The 13,295-nt window shown below is 37.2% G+C and overlaps 1 protein-coding gene across 2 annotated transcripts in view; it reads left to right on the top strand.

Annotated features, from left to right (window-relative positions):
• The window catches only part of LOC107555194 (microtubule-associated tumor suppressor candidate 2-like), a 32,443-nt gene that overhangs the window by 16,756 nt on the left and 2,392 nt on the right, over positions 1-13,295 (top strand). For both annotated transcript variants that reach the window (XM_016237915.1, XM_016237914.1), the window contains exons 4-12: positions 2,288-2,446; positions 6,690-6,788; positions 9,116-9,369; positions 11,563-11,629; positions 11,723-11,937; positions 12,014-12,119; positions 12,215-12,288; positions 12,358-12,456; positions 12,542-12,661. In XM_016237915.1, the coding sequence (XP_016093401.1) occupies positions 2,288-2,446; positions 6,690-6,788; positions 9,116-9,369; positions 11,563-11,629; positions 11,723-11,937; positions 12,014-12,119; positions 12,215-12,288; positions 12,358-12,456; positions 12,542-12,661 (1,193 nt within the window). The remainder of the gene's footprint in view (positions 1-2,287; positions 2,447-6,689; positions 6,789-9,115; positions 9,370-11,562; positions 11,630-11,722; positions 11,938-12,013; positions 12,120-12,214; positions 12,289-12,357; positions 12,457-12,541; positions 12,662-13,295) is intronic.

Genomic DNA, 13,295 nt, shown 5'->3' with positions numbered 1-13,295 from the left:
GATTAGTTCTGGCTTTGATGAAGGTCCGCCTTCCGAAAAAAAAAATGTGTTGTGATTGGTTAGCTGTCCCAGTGCGTTGTGATTGGCGAACAGCTTAGACGGTGTTTCAGTACTGCCACTCCCCTTGCGCCGTCTTTCAACAAAAGCTTTTTGGCGAATCCGGCACTGCACTCCCTCATGTTGTGGAGGCTGTCCTCAGTAAAATGTGCAGCACACAATAGCAAATTGGGGTTATAATGCTCAGGGACAGAGTTAAAAACTAAATTGCAACCACTGTTTCCTGACATCATCCGCTTTCAGAAGCCCAAACAAAGACATTTGGGCATGGAGGTGAAAAAACTGCGTTTCAGGCGGTCGCGCACCGGACGAGAAGCGCAGCGTCGCGTCACGCCACGTCTTTAAAATTCAAATACATTATTTTCTATGAGTGTAGGCTCACCGGCGGCATCTGTCCACAGCGCCCAGCTACGTCATGTTATATTTGTAAGAATTGTTCTAGACATGCCGATAATTTGACGCTACAGCACAGCAGCTCTTCTTCTTCATTTTCTCTGATGCACTAACTCTGCAGCAGCACTTCTTCTTCGTCGTCTTGTCTGATGCGCTCACTCAACCAAGCGTTCTAACCATGACCTCGCCCCTCCCCACCCCCCAACCATTCTAATTTCTGTAGCCGGGAATTATTTTTAATGATATTCCAATGAGCCGCTTTGTGATCTCACAAAGCCCGGAAACCAACGCTGGAGTCCAAACGAGCTGTTCGTTGTAGTTCTTGAAAAGGGATTTTTTTTAAAACGAAATATCTCCCTTTGGAGTGGACTTTGAGATTTGTAATTTTCTAGATCTTTTTTATGCCCAAACATACACACTACACACTGACTAAAATTCAAAAAGTGAAAAAGCACAATTTAACCCCTTTAAAGTTTTTTAAAATTATTTATTTGTATTTATTTTAATTTATTTATTTATTTTTATTACTACATTTAAAACCATAGTTTGTACCTTGTTCCTGAAAAGTGATGCATACAAAATGTGACGCTTTCCCGACTTTTAACTGCAGATATTTTAGGTGCTCAATGTGATCCATCCCACACAAGTATAATGCTCCCATCATTTGGGTAATTATGTAAATCCGGAGCGCTGATGAAACTGGAAAAAATCTTAAGGATTGAGTCTCTGTGCTACTAACCCAGTTCCACACAATGCAGGCAGTTAACTGGTTCTCACAGAGATTTGAGAGAGAATCCACCAATGAGCAGCGAGGTTTATTTCCCAGCAGCAATCAAACGCATCTCTCGGCTGCTCTGCACCTTAACATCTCCTGCTGCGAGAGTTGGAGGGCTGTGTGGCACTTCCTACTGTTTCCGAAGCTCCGTCTCTGCAGCCAAAACTTCGTCCCAGATCTTTACCCTTACCAGATCTCTCTCAAACTGCATTTACTGCAGTATAGTCTTACCATAAATGAGAATAAGGGATTCTGTTGTTTAATGCCCTTGGAAAGGCTATATATTTCATGCTAACAAAATCTACTTGAATTAATGGCAGTTGTCGGCTGCTCTCTCTAAATGTCTCCTCAGATTACATGGAAGTTATAAAATATGGTATTTAAAAGCACTTATGACAGTGTACTGTCAGCATTTCTGCATCTGTCTGCTCTTTTCTGTTTGTGGAATCCTCTCTCAGCACTTCATAAATCAGAGCAATAACAGCGACAGAGCAGCGTTCTATACAGGCTCCTGAGAATGGTGTCGCCTTACAGTCTGAAAGTAAGCTAAAGTAGAGAGGAAAGTGTCTTTCAAAGGACCAGTTATATAAAAGCACCTGTGTGATTTGTGAAATTGGTTATGGCTCATTGAATAGATGCTATGTCTTGAGTTTTTTCTTTTACGTGGCAAGCACTCTCATTTTATTGCAGTGTTTGGTCTTATTGAGCCGGGCTGTGGTTATTGATCAAGCATAGAGTGGGATGAACGGCTGGTCTGGGTTCAGTTGTGGGGTTAATGAGCAGTAAGATGAATTCTCATCCACCAAAGATGGTGAATAATGTGCTCAGATAGAAACCAAGTGAGATGAGCACAGTCTGATTAAGCATTCACAGTAAATCAGGGAACTAGACAATGGCCCGCAGTATTCAGTGTCTAGACTACTGTGTGATGCACAATGAATTATATGCAATTGAACTGACAAGCATAAAAGGATACATTCAGAGATTTTCAAAGCAAACTAACATTGATTTGTTTGGATGTGCTGGGTGTGAAGTTTGGCTCTTTTTTGGGGTAATTTTCAGGTCCCAACAATGTAAATGATGAGCCACCGCTTCACCGTGTCGCCACGTTGCCTCCTGGAGATGGATCCGGAGCACTGTGTCACAGCACCCCTCAACCCCCCAACACTCCTGCACCCACACACCGCTCCCTGCTGCCCCCTCCTCGAATCTCCCCTGTGGGTAAGTGGACCAAACCTTCATATTTTCAGCCAGTATGCACTTCAATGAGTATGTACTACATGAAGTGTGCTTTAAGCAAAACTAATTGCATTAGAATACAATTTGATTTTCAACCAGTACTACAAGAAGCTTGTGTTTCAAGGGGTTTGCTATACTACAAGTATTTGTTTCAGCTAGTATGCATTACGCAAATACGTACTTCAGCAAGTGTACACAATAAGAATGGACTTCAAATAGTTTATATTACAGGTTGCCCTCCGATAAATTTGCACTTCAGCTAGTATGCACTGCATAAAGTTTGTTTCAGTAAGTGTACACTATAACACATATATACTTAGTATGTTAGTATGCATTATAATGAGTATAAAAATTCAGCTAGTATGCATTTTAGTGAATATGCACCACAAGATGTATGCACTACAACTAAAGTGATCTTTAGTACTACAAACATGTTTAAACAAGTATGAGCTACAAGAGGTATGCACTACTAGAAGTATGTTTCAACAAGCATGCATTACACAAATATGTACTTTAGCTAGTGTACACTGTATTAATGTATTTCAGATAGATTCAAACGACACATTGCTTTCTGATAAGTATGCACTTGTTCTACTATGCACTACAAAAAGTATGTGCTTTATTAAGAATGCACTAATGGGTGTGAAATTCTGCTAGTTTGTTTTTTAATTAGTATGCATGACAAGAAGTACTGTATGCTCTAAACATGATTCATTCCAACAGAATGCACTACAATTAGAGTGATCTTCAACCAGTACTACAACAAGCATGTGTTTAAACAAGTCTGCATTACAAGGGGTATCCACTACTAGAGGTATTCCTTTCAACTAGTGTGCATTACACAGCTATGTGTAACTATGTAGCTAATAAACACTGTGTAGACCTCAGAAAGTTTACATTACAACAAGTTGCACTCCAATAAGTGTGCACTACAGTTTTCTTTGCTTGTTTCTTCATAATTCAGGTTGAATTTATTTCAGTTGGCATACCAAAATACAGAGGCTGCATGCTTTCTGTAGCGCCAGAAGTGACCTGTCAAATGTCTTGAGGAATTCTCAGACAGCAGCTCCAGTTTGAAGGCAGACCTCCACTGATGCACCGGCACACAGCAGAGAGCGTACTTGTCAGGCATAAGTAAACAGCACTACCTCCCTGTCCATGTCCTCTACAGAGTCATTAATCTCCTCTGTATGTGTGAATAATGGCACATTCCTGTTGAGGGGACGTCGCCGGCCTATGTTTAGTCAAGACTGAAATGTAGACTTTGCCTTGAGAAGAAACACCCTTCCTCAGGCCATCCAGACTTAATCATCTTAAGACCAGCACAGGGAAAGGGGCTTGTCTACTTTGTGTGCTGTGCACACTTAGAGCATATGTCTTGTACTGCATACTCATAGATGTACATACCGAACAAATTTCAAACTTGTACTGCATTCTTACAAAAGTGGACACTTTCTGAAGCACATGGTTTTTGTAGTGCATACTAGTTTAAGTGCATACGTATTGTAGTGCATACTAGTTTAAGTATATACTTATTGGGGTGCCAGTTATTGCAAACAATTTAAAGACCATTTTTATACTAGCTGAAGTGCATATGATACATACTAATTTAAATGAATACTTCTTGTAGTGCATACCTCTTGTAGTGCATACTTGTTTAAACATGATTGTTGTAGTACTGCTTGAAGATTACTTTAGTTGTATTGATTTTTAATGGAATTATTTTAGTTTGAAGCATACATCTTGTAGTGCATACTAGTTGAATTTCATGCTCATAGTGCATTCTTATTGAATCACATACTAGCTAAAGTCCATATGTTTTATAGTGCACAATTGCATACTTATTATAGTGCATACTTACTGGCGAGACATATGTAATGTAAACTACAGTAGTTCATTCTTATAGTGTATGCTAGCTACATATTTGTGTAATGCATACTGGTTGAAAAAAAATACTTCTAGTCTAGTAGTGCAAACCTTTTGTAGTGCATACTTGTTTAAACACATGATTGTTGCAGTACTGGTTAAAGATCACTCTAGCTGCATCCTGGTGGAATGAATCTTGTTTAGAGCATACTTGTAGTAAATACACATTACATTGCATACTAGCTGAATTTCATACACTTGCTTACAATCACTTATTTATCTCAGCTCAATTAGACTGATCATTAAGAAGCAATCATCCGATTAAAGCATGTGATGAACCATTGTGCATGTTGGTGACATTACAGAAGAGCCTTGTCCAATCAGAGCTCGCCTGTGCCCATTTAACCAATAATTTTCCTCCTGCCTAAAGGATGAGGCTATTAAAATGCCCTGTTTGTCTTTTTTCCTCCTCATCCTTCTCTTTTTACCTGTCGCCCTCTTTAGTGTTGTTATCAGTTCTGTCCCATTTTCAATGCCACATTTGCTGATCCTTAACCACAGCTCTGAGAGTCTATATCTCTGCCTGCTGCTTCCCTCTTTGTCATCCTGACAAAATCTCCAGCACCCTGGAGGCACGAAACGTCTGCCAGGGGCAGCTGGCCCATCATGGACTACCGATCTACTGTTAGCATGCTGTCTAGGTAGTGAGCGATGACCAAATTCATGAGACCCTGCTGCTTAAAAACAGTTCAGAGACACTGTCCAGTTGTCGCATTACTCATATGAATCTTAGGAAGCAGAATTTAGAAAACACTGGATTTACACCGCCATACTTGAGTCAAACATCTTCACATGCACCCACCCATGATGCACCGGTGTCTCTGATGCCGTAGGTGCTGTCTCAGCATGGGGGTGGGGTAGCAGTGGGGTCCAAGGGGGGCGGGAGTCCACTGGGATTCTAGAAGGGTGTCTATGGCTGTCTGCTACATGTTGAAATGAGCTGGCAGTAATTAGGTGCCCTGGGACCCCGGTTGCAATGAGATGTTTGTGTGTGCGCTCTGTTGGGTGAAAGTAAGCCAAAAGCAACAAACCCAAAAACATAAGCACCCCCTTCTGTTGTGAGATAGGAGATTTGAAACAAGCTCCAATCCCAGCAGCATCTTCAATCATTTCCTCTAATCCCATAGGCAGCGTTTGTGTCTTCATATGTGTTTGGGTGATATCATGAAGACTGTAAAAAATATATATTTTATTTAAAATTTTGTTACAAGAATATACTATATTTATAACTGCATTGTGTCTGTTAAAAAAAGTTGCTTCTGTAAGTACATTTTATGGCATAACACAACAAATTACTGTAAAAAATGAAAATAAAAAATAAACAGATCAGGCTACATTAAGTGATCATAAAGTGGGAAAACCCATAATTAAATTAAAACATTTTAATTAAGTTAATATAACATTTTATATATAAAACGCCACTGATCAAACCATGATATGTTTTCAGGATTCACTGATGAATAAAAAGCTCAAAATAATAGCATTTATTTGAATCTTAATGTAACATTATAAATGTCTTTGTCAATTTTGATCAATTATGCATCCTTACACACACACACACACACACACACACATATATATATATATACATACACAATAATAAAATCATATATACATAAATATGCTTTATATTTTAACATTACTTGAAAAAAAAATCTTGCAAACTTATTGCCTCAGAAAAATCTAGTTATATTCAAGTTTACTAAGAAACCAATTTATGAACATTTGAATAAGTAACCTTAAATTGATTTTTCTGAGGCAATAATTTTACAAGATTTTTTCCAAGTAAAGTTAATCAATTTAACAAAAATAAAGTACAGTGTACTATTAAAGTAATATTTGTCCATTTTATAATATTATGTACATCAGGGCTATTTCTAGAAATATTCTCCATTCTTTTATATTGTCTTGGTCTGACCACAGATCTGACATTTGTGAGATGGAAATTATTTATTTATTTTAATTTAATATATTTATACTGTGTTGGTCCACGGATGCCTGCAGCCTCTCAGAAAGTCATATCGTCCAGCCTGTGTGGCAAATGGACCCTAGCAGCTGCGTTATTTTGTGGTTGGCTGCCTCTTATTGGAATCAATCTACGGAGCACTGAGACCATATTATGACTCCATGGAAGAGAGCAATACAAAAAGAGATGGAAAAGAGGGTGGTGGTTACTGTTGCGAATGCATTCTTGGATTTGTACTCCTGTGCATATGTTCCCTGAGCTAATCTCTTTAATTCAGGTAACCTCCTGAGCACTGCCATTAACTCTTGTACCGATGTCCTTCTTTATCCATAGCATCCCGTAAGGAATTCCAGAAGAGTTCTGACGGCACCCGTTCATCTCTCTCCTCCCCTAAGAGACTCGCTGTAGTGTCTCCTAAACCGCAGTCTCCAGGTAACCAACCAGAACAAAGATCAACCCAAGATATTGCTTTCCTTTCATAGCTGTCCCCTGCTGCTTTACAGAGCCCAGTGCTTCCATTAGACGACGTCACACTGTTGGATAAATCTCATCTGAAGCTCACATCTCCACTGTAACCCTCTTTATTTTTCTCTCCATACACACACACAAACATCCAATGAGAGAGAACTTCATATAGGATGTAATCAGTGTGGCCACTAGGGTCAAGTTCAGCTGTCATGTTGAACTAAATGAAGCAATTCTCAGTTTTCAGTCACCCAATCTACCGCCACAGTACTAGGGTGCAAATTATGGGTTTTAGGGAGTCAGACACCCTAAATAGACCTTGAATTCCCCTGAAGGACATTAATAAAAGAAAATGTTGGATTTCTTGAAAAATGTAAACATACAGTACCAGGAAGCTTCAGAGTGCATCTTGCCCGCTTGCTGTCATTGTCTTCTTGATGAGCAGGGAATCGACTTCCTAACATCATTTTCGCCCACCTTACTTCCTGAAAAAGCAGATTTTCTCTTTGTTGTCATAGAGACTGATTCTCAGGCTAAAGATTAAGCCACTCTAAGAGGCTGGCGGTTAGTTTGTGTATGTGTGTGGTGGACTGGATTGTCTTGAGTCAGTATAATGTAAAAAAATGTTTACTTAAATGAATGTCGGTTTAGTACAGGAGCATATTTATGGTTACTGTTTTGATTAAGATTAAAGCTCTTCGATTTTGACTTGGATTTAGATGTTCACTATATACTGTACACAACTACAAATTTGGGACAGAAAGATGTTTTTAATGTTTTTGAAAAAAGTTTCTTATGCTCAACAAGGCTACATTTATTTAATCAAAATGCAGTAATATTGTGAAATATTTGTATAATTTGAAAAAAAAAAATTCTGATATATTTAAAAATGTAATTTATTCCTGTGATGGCAAAGCTGAATTTTCAGCATCATTACTCCATTTTCAATCTCACATGATCCTTCAGAAATCATTTGAATATGAATTAAATATAATTAAATCATGAGACTGTACCTTTTTTCAGGATTCTTTGATGAATAGCATTTATTTGAAATAGTAAGCTATTTAAAACATTATAAAGGTTTTTACTGTCCCTTGTGTCCTTGCTGAATGAAATAATTTTTGGCAAAGCTGAATTTTCAGCATCATTACTCCATTTTCAATCTCACATGATCCTTCAGAAATCATTTGAATATGAATTAAATATAATTAAATCATGAGACTGTACCTTTTTTCAGGATTCTTTGATGAATAGCATTTATTTGAAATAGTAAGCTATTTAAAACATTATAAAGGTTTTTTACTGTCCCTTGTGTCCTTGCTGAATGAAAGAATTTAAAAAAAGCTCCAAACCTTTAAATGGTAGTGAATCTCTGCATTCAAATACAGTATGCAGTCTCCACTGTACATAGGACAGCTATAGCTTGCTAAGATGTATACAGAGGTTAATTCAATACCTAATACATCAGTAAAGGCCACTGAAAAAAAATGTTGCTAGCCATTAACAAGCAAATTGCTTGCACACTCAACACTGAGTACATCAGTGACTCTGAAACATTCAGTCTTTCTTCTGAAGATTGGTTTCTACAGTAATGATAGCTGTAAATCATCCTGTCATTCCATCTGGCTCAATGTGTTTATGAAATTCATCATTGAATGAATGCTAGCACAGCTGCAGTTGGAACAAAACATTAGCTGCTATTAGCATTAGCATGAGTGTTTTGGGTTGCTTGCTCATCTTGAAGCACATTAAGATACATCACGCCTTGATTTTACATTTCATTGATACAAAATGCTTGACTTTTTTGCTAGATTTGAGCAGTTTGTCAAGTATACGTTTATCTAAATAGCATTAATTGATCATGTCTTTATGTAACTTCCATGAGGGCTTCAACTGTCTTGGTGTGACTAATCAATACATCCTTTGTAATCCATGCATTGTGAATTGGAAGTATATAGCGTAACATTTCTTCTATTATTTTATTTAAACTATAAGATTTGTTATGGTTTGTTTTGCCACTGTTCCATTAGCTTTGGGTCACATACCTCATTTTACATTACAATGAAAACTTTGAATAGTCCCTTTGCTTTACTTATAGAGGATTCAAGTAATCCAGTTAGGTATAGAAATTATGGTAAATCTTTATGTAAATTATTTCATGGTTGTTAAGCGTACAGGACTCCCTGGGGTGTCTTAGCATTATGGAAGCCATTTTATTCACACAGTGCCGTTCTGAGATGAGTTTAATGAAATTGATTTTTTTTGTGCTTCTTCTCTCGTGTTTCCCTCATTAGTCCTTCAGAGGCAACAGAAGGCAACAGTGGCGGTCCGAGGCTCAAGCATGCAAATTTTGCCTCGTACTGGCTCTCTGGACCCAGAGAAGAAGAAAAAAGAGCGAGAGAAAGTAGAGAGGCATGAAGAATTGCAGCTCTTGCAGGGTCGCTGTGAAGAACAGGTCAGGCAACTACAGGCTCTTCAGACAGAGCTAAAGAAAACCAGCATGAGTCTGGAGGTCTTTGTGATCTGCACTCAGCACTTCTCTCTCAAGGTATTTTATTAAAGATCACAGTCAGCTAATAATGTGTTTGGCCACATGTGCATTCTTTATTATTATTATTACTTTACACATTTTAGAATCATAAAAAAATCATCAAAACTATGAAATTAACAACTATTATATTTTATTATTCAAAGTCATAAAAACATGATATTATATTATATTTATTATATCGACACACATACCTTTTCAGTATTATTACTTTACACATTTTAGAACTATAAAAAATCATCACAACTTTGAAATAAAACAACTATTTTATTATTAAAGTCTTAAAGCTATTATATTGTATTATATTATATTGACAAACATACTATTTCATTATTATTACTATGTTACATATAGAATCATAATAAAGTCATAAAAACTATTAAATACATTTTTTTTCTATTTTATTATTTTCATTATTCATAGTCATAAAAAACATTATTATATTATACTATATTATATTATTTTTGAGAATTAATAATGCAATAAAGACGCTGTTTTCTAAATTTGTGGTTTTTCAGCTGATACAGTGTGTTCTATCCAACATGACTCACAGTACACTAACTACAGCAACATCCCTTCTGGTACAAACCCTGCGATCAAATAATTTGCTCAAGGGCACTGTGATTTTTATAGCCTTCACATGTCACAACTACATGAGATGTTTGTGTTACCATGCCAAAGCCTCAACCACTAGGTGATCACTACTGTTTACTGAAATACTGCCGCCTTGAGCTGACACATCCAGTCTATCTCAACCACTAGAAACTGGACACTCAACAACAAAAAACAAAAACGAAACACAAATAACAGCCTTTATCTAATATGTCATGAATGTAAGGATGAGGTAACTGTGTGCAAGAGCAGACCGTTGAGTAACTGTTTGCACACAGAATAACAAGCATATCGCTGTCTCCTTAGGATGAATCACATATGTTGCCATCCATATTTGTAATTCGCTTTGGATTAAAGCATCTGCTAAATGAATAAATGATGTAAATAAAGGCATTTTTTAGAAGAGCAGTGCCCTCTGCTGTCCATTAGTGAATGACTGGCTTTAAGATTTTAAGATTCATCTTGCTCAGGCTCAGTTGCTTCTGAAATGCCTCTGCATACTAACTCAAGACAAATTTAAAGAGGTCAGTGAGGGGTCAGAAACACAATGGCTTAAAATATACATCCAAATCTAAAAACCCATTCTTCTCAATGTTCCAGCCTAATGCCCACATATACTGCATTTATTGTTAATCGCATTACTCTCCTCCACATGCACTCCTGTTCGTCTGTTTAACAGTAAAATGGTTTACAGATAGAAGCGGTATGTCAGTAACCTCTCCCACGCCTGCCGACTCCAACATGAAGCAAGCCGCATTTTTTTGGTTTCTATAGTGCATGTGTTGTTTCTAAGTGCTTTTCATAATCAGGGTGGTAAACTGTACATCTTCTGTACTGTTAAATGCACACAAGAGTGATAATGTTTCTGCAGCATTGCATCATCATTTCTTTCTTGTTATCTTACATTTACAGACATGTCTATGTGTTTAGTTAATAATGTTTGTCGGTTTCAAACACAACACTGTTTGGGTTTTTATATTTTGATGTTATTTAGGCCATAAAAATAATACTAAATGTAGTATGCAGTACTACGTAGTCCACACTAGATACTACAAAAACAAGTATGCACTGAAAAAGCAAGTAGTTTTTTGTGTGAGGGTACATTGGTACACTGTTTATAGTTGTGATTATTGAATTATTAATTAGTAAAACCACATAAACCATGAAGTGATTGTGCATCATTTCTAAATGTTTTATTTGTTGTTTATCCTGATATTGTTGGGATCAAATGTCCCTACAAAAATGGTGAATCCTGAAATCACTTTCATTTCAGAAGCCAGAAATAAACAGCAGATAAATAAACGTAATTATAATAAATATTATACATATATACATATTGATAATAAATATGTATAATTCAGAAATAAGTCATTCATGAATAATGAACATTTAAAAAATGCAATGCAAAAATTGGGGTGCAATTAGGAAATAGATATAGAATTCAATGGAAAATCCCCACCATGATAGAAAAAAGTATTACGTTTATTTAAAAATATTATATTTAATTGTTACAAGTGGATCTGAGTAAAAGCAGATTTGTGTGTGTGTGTGTGTGTGTGTGTGTGTGTGTGTGTGTTTCAGAATGAAAGTGCTGAGGAGAAGGAGAGAGAGTTGACCCAGGAACTCAGTCGGATTCAGCATGAAGTGGGTGAGTTCAAAGAGGTTTATGTGTGCCCAAAAACTACTTAGACAAAAGCAGGTTTTGTTTAAATCCATCTGCTCTGTTCCTTATGTTGCCCAGCCTTTAACACAGCTCGCTGGGAGCGTCTTCAGAAAGAGAAGAGAGAGCTGGAAGAGTGTTTTGAGAGGGAGCTAAGAGAGTTACAGGTGCAGCAGGAGTCTGAACTCGCTACCGTAGAGGAGAACCTGAGATTACGGCACACTTCAGACAGAGACCATCTCAGAGCAGAGCACCAGTCAGAGGTGGAGGAGCTGCACACACAGCACCAGGAACAGGTCAGAACGTCTGGCCGAGGATGGTGGGAAATAAATTTAAGATGGCATGAATATGAATATTTAACTGTGTGTTTAGATCGAAGAGCTGACTGCCAACCATGAGGCCGCCCTTGAAGACCTGAAGACCATGCACAACATCACTATGGCAACACTGCAGGAGGAGCATGCCAGGACCATGAGGGGTGAGGGTCCAGTTAGTAATACCACTAAAAACCAGCTGACTGAAATGTGGAGAAGAACTCCAATTCTGTATTCCTTCTCATGTAATTTCTCTTAGACTTAAGGAAAGCCCATGAGCAGCAAAAGGCCAGTCTAGAAGAGGACTTTGTGAAACTGCGGCTCTCACTTCAGGTGATTTGTTTATTAAATCAAGCTACTCGTCCAAAGGGAATTCATTAATAACAGTAACATTTCCTTTAGGACCAGGTGGACACTCTGACTTTCCAGAACCGGACTCTGAAAGACAAAGCCAAGCGTTTTGAAGAGGCCCTGAGGAAGAGCACTGATGAACAGATTGTGGTATGTTTCTTTAAGACATTAATAAAGGGATACTGGGATATAGGCACACAAACACTGAAAGTAAGTATTGTAAATGTATTTGCAGGATGCACTGGCCCCGTATCAGCATATTGAGGAGGACCTGAAGAGTCTGAAGGAGGTTCTGGAGATGAAGAACCAGCAAATTCATGACCAGGAGAAGAAGATCTGTCATCTGGAGAAAGTGGTAAGCTCCAAATGAATAGGTGTGCAGGATGAACACACTGTGCAGGAGAAGTTTCTGTATGCAGTTTAAAGTAAAGAAGAGGACAGAGTTCTCCCTCCACTCTGTCACAGCGAAAAAGATGCACCTGTGCTGAGGACAAAACCTGCTGCTGTAAAAAAGAAAATAGTGTAGGTAAAAGAAGAACACCTGCAGAAAAAAAATCAGTGCAAATAAAAAACACTACTGGCAGAAAGAAGAAAGCATCAAAATAAATATAAAAATAATAATCAAAATCAAAATAATATAAAAACAAATAATAAAAATTGTGGCTGAAAGAAAGAAAATGTGAAATAAGAAAGAAAATTATGCAAGTAAAAGAAAAACTGCGACAAAAGAAAAACGTTAAATAAAAACGAAAATAAAATGAAATATTTATAGGGCAGGATGCTAAATAATCATTCATTTCTTTGATAAAATATTTATTTGATTATAAAATGACATGCCACAATACATTCCTTACTGAAGCTCTAACTCAAATAGCAAAACATATTTTAGAGTTGAACAGAAGTACTTTACAAACCCCTAAACACATCTAAAAATATATAAAGATAAAGAAGAAAGATATATATATATATATATATATATATATATATAT

This window comes from Sinocyclocheilus grahami, unplaced genomic scaffold (genome assembly GCF_001515645.1).
Source record: "Sinocyclocheilus grahami isolate Dianchi unplaced genomic scaffold, SAMN03320097.WGS_v1.1 scaffold526.1, whole genome shotgun sequence".
Taxonomy (NCBI): Eukaryota; Metazoa; Chordata; class Actinopteri; order Cypriniformes; family Cyprinidae; genus Sinocyclocheilus; species Sinocyclocheilus grahami.
Note: the sequence above shows the minus strand (reverse complement) of the source record. Positions and strands in the feature narration are given on the sequence as shown.